We start from the raw sequence: 16,263 nt of genomic DNA on the forward strand, positions 1-16,263 counted from the left end.
AACTGTTGGGATGCTCATGGTTTGAACTGGCTACTGTGAAAAATAGGAACAAGATGTATCCAAAAAGCAAAGAGAGATGCTGACGCCCTATTTGAAAGGCTCAGCTGAGGTTGGAGACCATGAATTTCTAAGGAGGTCCATTTGCAAAGCTGGAGCAGCATTTGGTTATTTGAGCACAGAGGGAAAAAGTAAAATTCACTCAGAGTTTATATTTGCTTGATTTGGACAAAGGAATAAGGGAGTTACGTGTGTTAGCAAGTTTGTTGCTGAAATGATGGGTCATGTGGAACAGGATCAGAGGCAACTGATGTGCTGGGAAGGGTGGGAGTTGAAAACTCCCTGTAGTTGGAAACCAGACACAGCAGGATGAGAACATGAGAGAGCTACAAGATTAGGAAATTTTTCTACAATTTTCTTCTATCAAATAACTTTTCTTATTGCTTCTGATCCACTTATTCTATTGTCTTCTTTTAAAACAGCAATTATTTCTCTCTGTTATATTTACCCTCACAGTTTACAGTTTCTTTATTGATTTCCTTTACGGTCAGGCAGTGTTCCCCATCAAAATCAGAATCGATTTTTCACCTGGCAAGTCTGCTGATTGGATTGAACACATAATTTTACTGTAGCCGCTCTACTTTCCATTTCCTTGCATCTTCTTTTAAGCTTAGCTTGTACTTACTTAAAAGAAGCATTGTCTTCCTGCATCCCGAGCAGGATTTAACTCCAGCATGTGGGGTGGGAAGGAGAAAAGTTGGAGAGAGAGGAAAACAGGGCCACGCACCCTTTCAGACTTTACGAGATCATAAGACACCGGTAAACACCAGGCCTTCAATGAGTTACCACACTCGACGGTCACAACTCAGGGTCGTGCCGGCCAGAATAGAAAGCTGCCAGGTACCTCTTGTGCCGAGAAGAGTTCCAAAGTCCAGCACCCTGTTTGCTCTCACCAGAGGTATTTTCTTGCAACAGCTGATTTGCAAGTATCCTTTGAGGCCTTGAAAACTCCAGACCCTCTCTGGCACTCACTTCCTTTCAGGGGTGTCCTCACTATAGAGTGGAGGGACCATCATTCACTTGCTTGTGAACACATGATACCAGGGTTTCAGACATCTCTTTTCCAGCTCCAGTGTCCTTTTTCCCAAGAATAACCTCAAAGAAAGGGCAAAGCTGAGATTCCTCTGATGGTGGGTGCCAGGGGAAGGAGGCCCCAGGCACCAGGCTTCTTTAAGGAGGTGAGGAGCTGACTGAGGGCCTGGCCTTTGCTAATCCAAGAAGGGAGAAGCCTAACCCCCAGGCATGGGCAGACGACCTGTTGCATCTTGCAAAACAGAAGGAGCCAGCCCAGTATGCCCTGAGAAGTCCTCCTTTCTAAAATCAGGTTACACGTCATCCAAGATCATCTCGCAAGAAGAAGCCCTGAGCTTCCCTTAGTCTCAGCCCTGGCTCACATTTTCCCTTGTAAATAGAAATGTCAGGTTTTGCGTCTGAACCCTGAAGTCACCACATATCAACCTTGGCTAGAGAACTAGAAAGCAAAACCAGCCCTTGCCCGGAGGACATCTAATCAGAACTCCAGTCCCTTTCTTTTTATACACCATTCAGAGACATCAGGTGAAACAAAGTAAAAAGAAACTATGAAACAATTAAAAACTCATTCAAACCGTAGAAAATCAGTTTGGTTATTCAAAACAGTAAGCACTGTCATGTACTTTTCATGAATTTCAGTTTGATTCAGGTATGTTTTCGTATATTTTTAAATGGCTTCTATTATATGAAGAGCATCTGTTCTCAAGGAATGATCTTGGGAAACTCAGCCGTCTTCCTAAAAGCACAACTTTGGCCCAAGGATGGGGCAAAGAGCAGACTCTCCCAGACTCACACCTTCTGTCTCTGTGCCTCCCAGAAGGTCATCTAACACCTCACACAGCCCCCCAAACGCAGGACACGTGCGCATGCACACACACACACACACACACACACACACACACACACACACACGGGGTGGGGCTGAGAACTACTGCACAGAAAGAGCCATGCTGGGGACACTCCACCAGGCCTTTCACATCGGAGTTAAATGCGTAATGACAGAAGCAGACAACAGCCCCAGGCTACTTCATTCACTCTTTTCAGCCCAAAAGGAAACCAAACATTTTCAGCAAGATAAGCTCCTATCATCTTATCACCCCCCACTCCCCATCTGCCAAGTTAGAGAATGTCCCGCTTAACTCTCAACCCAGAGGACCCTGCATCTCAAAACTCGGCAGAGCAGAGCCCCTCTGCTATAACTGCACAGCATTTCTTTCCCGAATGCTCCCTGGCCCCAGCCCCAGGCCTCAGCCCCGGCCCAGCCGAGACCGGACAACTACCTGAGACAAAGGAATAGGCGGCCAGGATGTCGCTGAGCAAAGCCATGTCCACGCGCTGGGCAGTCGGAGGCTCCCTGCTGCGGCGAGGGGCAGCCTCCGCGGGCATCCAGAGGCGCCTCCGGGAGATGCTCTGGCTGGATCAGTGCGGCTCCTCCCTCTCTCCTCCTCTGTTTGGGAACACAAAGTGAGTGATGAGAAGGCATTCCGCTTTCCCGAGGCTGTGTTCCAGGTAGCCTGGGCTCAAAACAAAGAGCTAGTCTCCTAAATGCCAGCCGGCCTCCCAGCCAGGGGCCTGGGGCCTGTCCTCTGCTCTAAAGAGCTTCTTGGCTTCCCAGGAGGGAGCACCTCCTGAGTGTCCGTTTTTCCTGGCCTTTCTCTGTTCTCTTCCCCGTATCCTCCCAACTTCCCATCTCAGCACTCCTCCCTCACCTTTTCTGCTGCTTTTTATTGCACTCTCCCTGTTTGCCCTGAGGCACTGTAACCCCAAGCGCAGCTGGCTCTCGGCCTGGCTCTGCTTCTCCTGAGCTGTTGGCACCTGTGTACTTTGATCCGCGTGCCTCATGCCACAGGTCGCCAAATGTGTGTCCTCGGCAATGGGTCTGAGCTGGCTACTCCAGGCCTGCCAGAGTCCTTCCCATTCTCAAATGCCCCCAAGAACTTGGGAGCTCGAGCCCGCTCCCTGCCCACAGTTTCATGACTCCACCTGTGACTGCGATGGGCCAACCAAACGCACACGCACTGCCCCAGACTGCCCACTGGTGAACCTTCCCACCAGGGTTCAGAGCAGGGACTTAGGGTCTGCGTTCAGGGGCTCGGCCTCTGGCTGGGGGAAGCACAATATTTCCCAGCTGCGGCATAATCATTGTTCAGTTCACTCAGAGAAGCCCTCGCAGAGGGCTCCGTGGATAGAAGGGGAAAGAGTCTTGATGACATGTATTCAATGCTGCTCTGAGCTGCGGGTGGGAAACTGAGTCACAGGGTGTAGAAGGATGTCAGGATGGGAAAGCCAGAGGAGCTGAAGGCTCCAGTCCTTTAGAGGAAACAGGTTCTCGGTGGATCACCCACACGTAAGGGGCCTGAGAGCTGCAGTTCCACAGGTAGAGAGAATGGGTCACAACAGAAAAGACGACTCTCACTCTGGTAGATTCCAACATGCTCAGGAGAGACCAAAACCAGGAAGGACAGACCAACCTGTAGGTAAGAGTGAAATGACCACAGGTCCTTAGAGCAGCCAGAGGCCCCAGAGCGGCAGGACAAGGAGTGGGAGCTGGGAGCTCTGAGAGGGGCTGGCTATTACCCCTGCCACCCTGGGCAAGACCACTGAATAAGGAAAGAATAGTCTTTTCGACAAATGATGTTGAGAAAACTGGATATCCACATGTAAAAGAATAAAGTTGAAGCCTGACCTTACTCCATATTAAAAAAATTAAAAATGGATCAAGGAGCTAAAACTATAAAACTCTTAGAAGAAAACACAGGGGAGAAGCTTCATGACATTGGATTTAGGAAACATTTCTTAGATATGCAAGGCAACCAACGTAAAAATAGATAAACTGGACGACATCAAAACTTAAAATGTCTGTACATCGAAGGACACAATCAACAGAGTGAAAAGGCAACCCATGGAATGAGAGAAAATATTTGCAAACCATCTATCTGATAAGGGGTTAATATCCAGATTGTATAAAGAACCCCTACAACTCAACAACAAACACAAACAACCTGGTTAAAAAATGGGCAAAGAACTTGAATAGACATTTCTCCAAAGGAGATATACAAATGGTCAATGAACACATGAAAAGATGCTCGACATCCCTGCTCACTATGGAAATCCAGGTCAAACCCAAAAAGAGATATCACCTCACACCCATCATCAAACAAACAAACAAACAAAAACAACAGGAAACAATAAGTGTTGAGAAGGATGTGAAGAAATGGGACCCCTTATATTGGTGGGGGCACTACAGAAAACAGTATGGAAGTTTCTCAAAAAATTAAAAATAGAATTACCATATGATTCAGCAATTCCACTTCAGGATATTTATCCAAAAGAATTGAAAACAGGAACTCAAACGGATATTTGTGCAGAATTATTATGAAGCATTATTCGCAATAGCCTAAAGGTAGAATCAGTCAAAGTGTCCATGATGAATGGATGAATAAAACGTGGCATACACACACAATGGAATATTACTCAGAGCCTTAAAAGGGAAGGAAATTCTGACACAGGCTACAACACGGATGAGCCCTGAGGACACTATGCTAAGTGAAATAAGCCAGTCACAAAAGAATATGTACTGTGTGGCCCGGCCGGGCGTGGCTCAGCGGTTGAGCGTCGACCTAGGATCCAGGCGATCGGGGTTCGATTCCCAGTCAGGGCACATGCCCAGGCTGTGGGCTCGATCCCCAGCTGGGGGCGTGTAGGAGGCAGCTGATCAATGACTTTCTCATCATTGATGTTTCTGTCTCTCTCTCTCCCTCTCCTCTCTCTGAAATCAATAAAGATATATTTAAAAAATATATATATATGTACTGTGTGGTTCCTCTTGTATGAAGTAGTACCTAGAATAATCAGATTCATAGAGACAGAAAGTAGAATGGTGGTTGTCTGTGGCTGGGGTCAGAGGGGAATGGGAAGTTATTGTTTAATAGGTACAGAGTACAAAGTTTCAGTTTTGCAAGAAGAAAAGTATTCTGGAGATGGGTGGTGGTTGTGCAACAATGTAAATGTGCTCGATGCCGCTGGACTGTACACTTAAAAATGGTTAAGGTGGTAAGTTTTATGTTACATGTATTTTACCACCTTTTTAAAAATTAATAATAGTAAAAATAAAGTGTTGATGAGGCACAGCAGGAAATTTTGAAAGTTACCTCATACAGAGAATCCTGGAACCAACTTTTGGTGTTAACAGGAATAGTAGCAGAATTATCTTGTAGTGATAATACAACTGAAGTCAGTAAAATTCTAATTTGTATCACACTGTGAATATGGCTTAATTTTTAGTAAAAGATGTCATCTCACATATCAAAAGTTGGGTAGCAAATAGTTATAATCTATCACATTTATAGATTAACAGAAAAAACATATTGCGTCAATAAATGCAAAAATGTTTGTGTAAAATTTAATAAAAATTCTTAATTTAAAAAAAGCCTACTGCAGTCAAACTCCAAATCCTCCTCTTTTCTTTGACTATCTAAGAATCCAAATATTCTTCTAATAGTTCACGTACAGTGTTCTAATGAGAATGATCAGCTTTCAGGTCTGTCTCCCAGACTGAAGAGGCATCTTATAAATCCTTGTTACCCAAGCACCTCACTCGGTGCTAATGAAAAGAGGTTCTAAGTAAATTCGGGCTGACGGGCTGGCTGGGAAACAAAAATAGCGATTAGGCATGAGCTTTGTCTGCTTAAGTCTCAGAGGGTATCTCTGAACAGGTCCGAGGGTGAGCCACCTTGAAGTCTAAAAGGACACCAGGGCTGACTGGCTCCGAGTGGGTGCCACGCAGAGCACTTCCCGGGGCTATGAGAAGACCACATGCAAGATGGAAGCTTGACTGGGGCACAGAAACCTGTCCGCTTCTCCTCATACCCCAGGTGTAACTGAGAGGGCTGCAAGAATCAGAGGCCGGAGGAAGAGGACAGAGAAGGCAGGCCAAGGGTGAGGAAGGCACCTCTGAATGGTCCACCCCGAAGAGCAACCAGGAAGACCCTCCATGGCCCACGTGGCACAAGCCAGCCTAGAGCAGGGGTCAGGACATCTGTACTGTAGGACCAGAGAGTAAGTATTTCAAGCTTTGAGGGCCTCGGAGTCTATCTCAGCTACTCGACTTTGCCAGTGTGGTACAAAAGCCACCACAGACAATTCGTAAATGAATGTGTGGCTGTGTTCCGATAAAACTTTATTTTTGAAAATAAGTGGTGGACCCAATTTAGCCCACAGACCACAGTTTCCAGACCTCCGGTCTAGTTCTTACTCCTTAAATATAATTCAGGGACCAGCAACACTGGCATCACTGGGAAGCTTGTTAGATCTGCATAATTTTAGGCACCACCCAAGAGACCTTTGGAATCAAAATCTCATTTTACAAGATGCCCAGTGGAATTTGCCCAGTAGATCTGTGATCCACTTCAGCCTGAGCACTAAGATGCTGTAACAGCACAGGCCCAGGTGGAGTTTTGCTTATATGCCTCCTTTATAAATCTGACCTAGGGTAGGAGAGCAGAAGAGATCCTGTTCAGGACAGCTGCCAATGAAACAAGGTCTGCAGAAGTCAGAGAGGTGAAGAACCCCAAACTCTACACCCCACCTTCCCCTGAGCCCTCCCTCAATAGTGATGGAACAGCTCCAGGTAGCTCTGCACATTTTCCACTGGCGATTTGCCCTCTAATTAAAACATTACTGTACCTCCTACTGTGTTGGTTAATTTTATGAGTTAACTTGACTGGCCATAGGGCATCTAGATTAAACATTATTTCTGGGTGTGCCTCTGAGGGTATTTCCAGATGAGATTAAGATGTGAATCGATGGACTCACAAAAGTAGATGGCCCTCCCCAGGGTGGGTGGGTATCATCCAAGGACACTCAAGGAAGCTCCTTATCACTGGCTGGCTCCTAGAACAGTGGAGTGATTCTCCACTTTGGGCAGTTTGCCCCGTAAGGGTCATTTTACGATGTCTGAAGACATTTTTGGCTGTCACAATTGCAATGGGGGTTAACGTGGCATCTAGTGGGTAGGGAGCAAAGAGACTTCTAAACATCCTTCAATGCACAATAGCCCTCCTCCCGATAAAGAACTATCTGGCCCAAGATATTAATGTCTTGAGGTTAAGAAACCCTGTTCTAAAACAAACATCATTACTTCATTGACCAGTCTAAGTGACTCTCAGTGTTTGTGAACCTCATGCACATCACCAATGTAATCAGAAATGTGTCAGAGAGACAGACTGCTCGGCAGTTCCCAGCAGCCTTGGTCAGAACATCACAAATCCAAGGCCTGGGCCAGCAACTCAATGTTCCCAGTAACCATAAGTGAAGAGGCTCTGGGAGAACAGCTCATATTAACCAAGCTGTCAAGAGAAGGTAACATGAGCCAATACCAGTTTATTCATTCATAACTGGAGAGCCACCTGCCACAAGATCTGGATCAGGTCTAGACTATTTGACCTCCAGACTAGTTGACCCTGCGGATTACCTTGGTGAGGGCAAAATTAGGACTACAGAGCTGTAGGTCTTCAAAGCTGGGGCTTCCTTCCAGTGATGACCCACTGGATTAATCCCACACTATTCTAGAGAAAAATCATGTCTAGAGAACACTCTAAGCCAGTCAACCAGCATCGCAGCAAACACTCTGGACAGAACCTACCAATTCTTATAAATCTTCCCCTCAAACAGCTTTCTTTCATCTATGACCCAAAGCTCCCTCACCTAATTGCTGACAAACTGTAACACGACTGAAAAGAGATAGCTGCTTTCTGTGACTTACATCTCAGAATTTTGCCTTCCTGGACACCTGCTGAGCTCTTGATGAAGATGACAACAGGTCTTATGAGGGCCACCTCCTAGAGTGAATGACCAACCGCATGCATTGTATGCTATTTTCCACTGGCTTTCATGTTAATGGTAACCTCACTTCCAGTGCTGCGAATTCATCTTCTCTGGAACCCATTTATAATGAATGTAATCATTGAACGTATAAAATGAAATGTGCCTGGTGATGATACATTTCATCTTAAATTACATTATCAGCAGTGAGCATCCCTGGTAGGTAAGCCCCCATGCAGGGCACTATCTTATTACATAGTGTTCAGAGGATGGTAAAAATCTCATTACCCCCTTAGCTACCTGGGGAGAGGTGTGCTGTCAGGAACTGAGGAATCTCTGGTAAGAACAGCTCATCCTTGGTGATGTTAGTATCAAGCAGTTCAGGTCCTGAAACTTGGTTGGCTCCGGTTGGCTTCTCAGGCTCTGAAAGAAAAGAGAAATGGTCATCAGAGAGCATCACATGCCCAGGAGATCACATCATGCATTAGGCCTGGTATTGTCGTGAACCACTGAGCAGAGCAGCCTTGGTGATGTTTGTCTGGACCCCTAGAGAGATGGAATACCATCCCAAGAGGGCAAAGCCCACTGCCGGTGTTTAATCTGGAATTTGAACCAGACAGCCAGAGAAACCGACCTCCCAAGGTCATAACAGAAAGGGAAGCGACGGGTAGAAGATCAAAGACACATGTTTCCTCTTCCCTCTTGTGAGCCAAAACCCACAAAACAGCTCGAGTGGGATGTGTCCACATGGCCCCTCATCACTGAAGTTTGCAGGCCTGCCTCCCTCAAACAGGAAGGGAGGGGATTCAGTTCCCAGAAAGCAATGGCCAGATGGGCCATGAAATGAAGTCGCGTGAAGTCTGTGTGGGCAAGAAAAACCTGGAATTGCTGATGTGTGGATTCCCGTAGCCTGGCCCTTTCATCCAGAGGTCTCAAGCCCTCTGCTCACCCAGCGAGGGAGGCCAGCGGGCCTCTGGAAGGCCTGGGTCCCACCCAGCTCCTTTACGTTGCCAGCTTCAACGAGATGTGTGTAGGAAGAATGAAATTAGTCACGCAGCTCACAGAGCCCTGGGCAGCCCCTGCTCCACCCAGATACACTCATTCATTTGTCGTCACTGCTTCCCGCTGACTCCTGCAGGATCCGACGGCTGCGGTTAATTTACGTCTTCATAGGTGCTTACCCCAGCTGCCGGGGCCTCACAAGGATTTGTGGCACCTTCCTAGCTCCATTTCACTGGGGAAGAAATTAAGGACGGAAGCTTGCAGCACAGGACTGGAAGCTCTTTGGAGACTCACGCGGCAAAGCGTGGGGGCAGCCCTGAGCCGCCCTCGCCCTCCGCCCGACTCTGATGGACACCGCGCTCCGCACTCCAGCGGGGCCACGCGGAGCTGGGGTGCAAAGGCTTCCGTGGAAAACAGCGCCACATCACAGCCGGGAAAGAGGGTACCCGCGGCCCCTGGGAATGACTGGGCAGAGAGAAACCCGTTTTCTCTAGGGGGCTGACCAACACCTGTGGACGACACATCCGACACACGCCCACCAGCTGCTCGGCTTCCCTGGTTCAGCCAACTTCCCCTCCAACCCGCTGCAGCAAACCTGGCCAGGGCCATATCCCGGACCTGCGAAGTGCTGACTGTGAAATCGGGGCTGGGAACTCCTTCAGGCCAGAGATGATGTTTCTGCTCTGCTCTTTGTTCCCAGCGTCCCCCACAGTAAGTGCGCGGAGCTGACACTGAGTGACAGGTGATGAATGACTCACACTCAGAAATCTCGCTCTCCAACCAGAACCTTCCATCCTGGTACCTCCCTCACTCCTGGAATCAAAGTAAACATGCTCCCCAACCTGTCAGAGGCCTCTGGCTTCTCAAACTCTCCGGCTCGCCCAGGGTGCAAGTCTCAACCTACACTCACTTTTCTCTACACAGCCTGGCTATGTAACTACGCCACACTCGGCTCTTACCACGACCTTTCTGCTGCCCTCCCACCACCCCCGGGCCTAAGCACAGGGCCACTCCAGCCCTGCCTGCCTGCCTTCCTGCCCACAGGCTGAGTGCTTGTGAAGAAAGGTCATTCTTATTAGCATTATTGCAAATGTTTGGTTTACATCCTTGGCGAGGCCCTTATATTGCTAGAAAAATCCTACGTGTCCCTGGCATCCCACTTTCTCATTTTCAAGAGGAAATGTACCAAACCTCTACCTCTTTCTTCCAGTCCCTTCTCCATCCTCAGCTCTCTGCTGTGCTCCACCCTCCCAGAGAAGGTCGAGGCCAAGCTACATGACCTGCAACTTCCCTCTGTTCCATCTGGTCCTCACCTTCCCCCCTCCCGTCTCGAAGGGAGATTTTACTTGTACTTTTCATGAAAGAACTTCCTCCTTCCTATAAGATTTCATTCCATCCATGATTCACCCTTCTTTCTCCTTCCCTTTATTGACTGAACTCCATCTCTCTCTCTAAGGTGACAGGTAGACAGAAGAAAAGACGAATAGACAGATAAGATGCTTAGAGAGAAAGAAAAGAGAGAAGAGATTATATATATAAATGCCCCTCAAACTTTCAGTCCTTCCCTTCCGTCTCCCCTTCTCTCCCTCTCTCTGGATATATGTGAAATAAATATCAGATAGTACATGTATACACAGAGGTGTGTATTTGCGTGTATGTGTACATATACACATATATGTACATCTATCAATCTTTCTCCCTCAAACGTCTTCTCATTCTCTCCCAAGCACTCTAGAAATCTCTCTCTTTCAGTCTCCTGGTCTTATATGCTCCTGATCTATAATAAAATGGCTTAATTGCTCTTATCCTTAAATGACCTTCCCTTTGCTCAGCCTCCACTCTAGGTCCTTGTCACTTGCTCTCCTTCCCTTCGTAGACAAACCTCTTCACAGAAACTTACATTTCCTCTCTCCATGTCTTTACCATCCTTCAGTCCTTGGCCCACAAATATCTGGCTTCATATCCAGCCCATCTACCAAAGAATCTGTTGCTAAGGTGGCGTGATGGAACCATCAGGTCTGGGCCTCCAACAAGAGTTCAACAAGAGTTCGGAGGCTACGAGCTCTTGGCTGCTGGGGCTCTCATGCCCTCTCCATTCGGGCTGGCTAGCACAGTGCCTGGCACATACATTCTTTAAAATGAAGTCTGTCACAAAGATGGGAGTTAAGGACTTAAGCGACTAGAGCTCAGGTGGCCTGACCCAGGCTTTAGAACAGAGTGAATATCGCAGTACAATGGGGAAAGGGTAGTCTTTTTGCAAATGGTGCCAGGACAACTGGATATTGGTTTTGAATATTTATTCTTTACCTGGACTATTGAGTTAGCCCCCTAGTGGGTCTGAAAAAACTGGCAACCTAACCCCAACCCAACAGGTACAGAAAAAAAATGCTTAGGACCAGGAAAGGAATAGCTTAGAAAGACAGAAAACACATAGACGATAACCGCTCTACTTCAGCCAAACATCACTGAAAAAAAGTGGCCCCACCTACACCCACTTGAGCAAAGGCTGAGTGGGGAACCTAGGCTTCTGCCCTTGAGAGACTATAACAAGACATCCAACATCCCCAGAGTAAGCAAAGGCACTGGAGAGAAAAGGAAGAACGTGAGTTAAAGTATATGGCACGTCTGGAGGAAAGAGAAGGCAGCAAAGGGGTAGACACTGGCCTGGTGTCAGCAAAAGCCAAGTAGGAAGATGGGATTTTCATCCCAGACAGCTGGTAACGAGCCACCCCTCCTGGCAGTATCGCTGGAGGCCACATGGGAAGCCTGGACTTCCATCCCCACTCGGCAGTATCCAGGTCCCCCTCGCTCCCTCCTGGGGTAGTGTCAGCAAAGTCAGGATTTTCATCACCTCTAGAAGTTGTAATCCCCACTGTCACCACCACGATGTCAGTGGAGAACAGACAGGACCCAGTACTCCCCTTCTCACCCAGCATAATGAAAGGCCAATCGATACATGTCAACACCGAGATGACGGCAATGTTGGCATCATCTGACAGATTTTAAAGCAGCCATGAGAAAAAACACTTCAATGATCAGTTATGAATGTGCTTGAAACCAATGGGGAAAAGAAACAAAAACCAAAAAACCAAACAACGGAATGTTCAGCAAGGTAATAAAAAATCCCAGCAAAGAAATAGAAGATATAAAGGAAAAAATTAAAATTTTAGGATTAAAAAGAATTGGTAAACAGGAAGATAGAACAATAGAACTTACTCAATGGGGCAACAGAGTGAAAATAGACCCCAAAAAATAATAATAATTAAACAGAGCCATAGGGATCTGTGAGGCTATAATAAAAGATCTAATATTCATGTCATCAGAGCTCCAGAAGAGGAAGAGAAAAGAGGCAGAACTGAAAAAGTGATCAAAGGAATAATGGCTGTAAAATACCCAAGTTTGGCAAGAGACATAAACCTACAGATCCAAGAAGCTGAGCAAACCCCAAACAAATCATTAAACTCCTGAAAATCGAAAACAAAGAAAAAAGTCTTGAAAGCAGCCTGAGAAAAATAACATCTTAGTCTAGGTCAGAGAGACATCAGAGAAAAGAAATAAAACTGCCCCTATCTGCAGATGACAGGGTGGTCTACACAGAACATCCTGAGGAATCTACAAAAACAGTAACAAACCAAAAAACCCTAATAAGTGGACTCAGCAAGGTCACAGAAGAGATAAACATAACATACAAATATCAAGTTTACTTCTATATACTAGCAAAGAACATGTGGGCAGTGAAATTTAAAATATAATACCATTTACAATTGCTCAAAAAATGAAATACTTAGATGTAAATCTAACAAGACATGTACAGGACTTGAATACTGAAAACTATACAACTCTGTGGAGAGAAATGAAAGATCTAAACAAATGGAGGGACATACCATGGCCACTCAACATAATAAAGATACTAATTCTCCCCAAATTGATAAATAAGCATATGCAATTTTTGTTAAAAACACCAGCAAGATTTGTTGTCCATACAGATAAGATTATGCTAAAATTTACATAAAAAGGCAAAGGAACTAGAATGGTTAAAACACGTTTTAAAAAGAATAAAGAGAAAGTAATACTATATCCAATTTCAGGACTTACTACCCAGCTATATTCATCAAGACTGTGTGTTATTGCAGAGATAGACATGTAGGTCAATGGAACAGAACAGAGAACCCAAAAATAGACCCACACAAATATGCCCAACTGATTTTTGACAAATGTGCAAAAGCGATTCAATGCAGGAAAAACCATTTTCAACAAATGGTGCTGAAGCATCCATAGACAGAAAAGTGAGCCTCGATCTCAGCCTCACACCTTATATAGAAATTAACTCAGGCCCTGGCTGGTATGGCTCAGTTGGTTGGGTCAGCCCATGCACTGAAAGGGCTCAGGTTCGATTCCTGGTCAGGGTACATGCCTGGGTCGGCTTGATCACCAGTCAGGGCGCATGCAGGAGGCAGCCAATCGATGTATCTCCCTCTCCCTCTCTTCCTCCCCCTCCCACTTCTCCCTCTCTAAAAAATCAATAAAAACATATTTTTTAAAAAATATAGAAACTAAATCCTATTAGATTAAAAAATTATCTCAGAATGGACCACAGACAAAAATGTAAAATTATGAAACTTTTAGAAAAAAAAATAGGAGAAAATCTTTGGGACCTAAGTCTAGGCAAAGAATTCTTAGACTTGACACCAAAATCACAATCCAAAACAGGAAAAATTGATCATTTGGACTTCATCAAAATTTAAAACCTTTCATCTGTATTAAGACAATGAAAAAGACAAGCTATAGAGTTGGGGAAAAATACAGGGATGGGCAACGTAGGTTTACAGTCGTGAGTACTCGAAACACAGAGTTAATAAAGCTATTGTAATGATTATAAAACCTTCATGTCTTTTTCCATACGAACAACTGTAAACCTACTTTTGCCTTCGCCTGTATTTGCAAATCCTATACCTACTAGAGGGACCAGTATCTAGAATATATAAAGAGCCTTCAAAACTCAATAGTAAAAAAGTGAACACTCCATTTAGAACAGGAACAAAATAATGAGAAAACAGTTTACAGAAGATGTACAGATAGTAAATAAGCACATGACAAGATATTCAATTTCAGTAGTCACTAGGAAAATGCAAATTAAAACCACAATGAGATACCACTACACACCTATCAAAATGGCTAAACTAAAACCTAACAACACCAAATGTTGACAAGGATGTGGGGAAACCGTATCATCCATATATTGCTGGTGGAAAAGTAAAAGAAAACAGCTACTGTGGAAAAGTTTGGCATTTTCTCAAAAAAACTAGACATGTGATTATCATGCAACCCAGCAATTACACTTCCTGGCATTTGTCCCAGAGAAATGAAGATTTATGTTCTTATAAAAAAAACCACACAGATATTTATAGCAGCTTTATTTGTAATAGCCCCAAACTGGAAAAACCCAAATTTCCTTCAATGGGTGAATGTTCAAACAAACTGTGGTACATCCATACCATGGTACATTACTCGGCAAGTAAAAAAGGAACATGCATTTAACACATGCAACAACGTGAGTGAATCTCTAGAAAATTATGCTGAGTGAAAAAACTCAATCCCAGAAGGTTGCATATGGGATGATTTCATTTAAATAATATTCTTGAAATGTCAAAATCATAGAAATGGGAACAAATGAGTTGTTTCTAATTTGGTAACAAATTAGGGGTTAAGGAAAGAGTGGGGTCAGAAGGGAAGGAAGTGTGGCTATAAAAAGGGAACAGAAGGATCCCTGTGATGACAGAAGTGTTCTGTATCTTGACTCCATCAAGGTCAAATTCCGGTTGTGATACTGTGTTATAGTTTTGCAAGATGTTACCATTAGAGAAACTGGTTAAATGGAACATAGGATCTCTGTATTATTTCTTGTAAATGCATGTAAATCTGAAATTATCTCCCTCAAAAGAGTCTAATTGAAAACAATTATGCATAATCTCCTGGTCATCCTGAATCACATTCAAGTTTAAGAAGCATTCACCTAGAAAACTCAACCAGGATATTAGGAGAAACTCAAAATTCTTTTTTACAAGGAACAACTGAGGGGAAGAGAACATTTCATCTTCGGAAATCTTGGAGAAGGAGATTATGAGAGTTTTCTTTTTCCAGAATATGAAGGCATTAAACAGGAGGAATTACACTTGGTTTGTGTGGCACCAGGAAACAGACAGGCTGGTGCAGGGGAAAGGGTACAAGCTTCAGGACTGATCAGGCCTGAGCTAGAACCCAAGTGCCCCTATGTCCTATTTTAAGACTGGGCAAGTCAGTTAACACTCTGACCCTCTGTTTCCTGGTCATTAAGACAAGGCTTATGATTCTATCTCAGTCCATCAATCAGCAGCTAAGCATAGAAATTGAAACCGCTTCAAGTATTTGCAACAGGAGGAATGTAATGCAGGGAGCTGATTGCAGTGATAAAGCTAGAAGTACATGCTAAAGGTGACAGAGGAGCTGAGAGTTGCAGATTGCTGCGATGCTGACAAAATCAAGAGTTTAAAGATCTCAAATTGGTAGGACTTTAAAAAGACGAAATTATTTGGAGTGAGGTCGTACGGGGTGGGACTATGAGGTAATCCACAGATGAGCAACAACCAGCAGCAGGCAGTTGAAGGAACAACAGGAGGAGGTGGTGCTACCAGAGAGCCAAGGTCACCAGGACAAAGGAGGGAGGCGGTGTTACCCAGGAGCCAGGCAGGGCTCAAACAGTGGGAGCTGGAGCCATGGAGATGAAGTCACTACTGGAAGAGATGCTTGTTAAAGAGAAATAGAGAGGATGTGTTCTGGCTTCCTCTTTTCCTCTACCCTCAACCAGCCATTGGTGCCCCCACTGGCCAAACCTAGCAGGAAGCCAGAGCACCCCTGAGCCCGAGGGGGGCTAACCTCCAGGACAGAGCAGGGGTCAGTGGCAAACAGACCCAGGGCTGGCACACTCGCAGGGGGTTTGTGAGGATGCAGAATATGTAAGACACCTAGCACATAGTAGGTGCTCAATAAATAGTCATTCTAACTTTTATGGGCCAAAGTTATAGGGTGAGCATTTTGAACCACATTTTCTCATTACTTTATATCTGAATATATAGAAACACAAGCTGGGATATTTGGCTCATGCCACAGGGACTCTGCCAAGAATGCTTATTTTTTTCCAAATGAGCAGCATATCTGAGAAATGTGAAAAGCAGCCCTGTCCTAAAGTTTCATTGTATAAAGCAAATGTTGAGTTTCCACAGCTGTTGGCTTCAGTCTACCCAGAGGAATCGTTTCAGTGAAATATTAATCTCTGAGAAAGCCACACTGGGGTAAGACTGCACAGTAATTCAA

The 16,263-nt window shown here is 45.1% G+C and overlaps 1 protein-coding gene across 6 annotated transcripts in view; it reads right to left on the bottom strand.

The window, feature by feature from the left end:
- The window catches only part of EVA1A (eva-1 homolog A, regulator of programmed cell death), a 78,643-nt gene that overhangs the window by 16,496 nt on the left and 45,884 nt on the right, over positions 1 to 16,263 (bottom strand). For 3 of the 6 annotated variants that reach the window (XM_081157020.1, XM_081157018.1, XM_081157019.1), the window contains 2 exons: positions 8,212 to 8,334; positions 2,370 to 2,536 (listed from right to left, as the gene is read on the bottom strand). In XM_081157020.1, coding sequence (XP_081013146.1) covers positions 2,370 to 2,475 — 106 coding nt within the window. In that variant the 5' untranslated portion in view covers positions 2,476 to 2,536; positions 8,212 to 8,334. Of the gene's footprint in view, positions 1 to 682; positions 753 to 2,369; positions 2,537 to 2,798; positions 2,994 to 8,211; positions 8,335 to 16,263 lie in introns of those variants that run through there. The other 3 variants (XM_081157022.1, XM_081157021.1, XM_081157023.1) reach the window with 3 other exon arrangements.

Source organism: Miniopterus schreibersii (assembly GCF_964146895.1).
Source record: "Miniopterus schreibersii genome assembly, chromosome: 13".
NCBI lineage: Eukaryota > Metazoa > Chordata > Mammalia > Chiroptera > Miniopteridae > Miniopterus > Miniopterus schreibersii.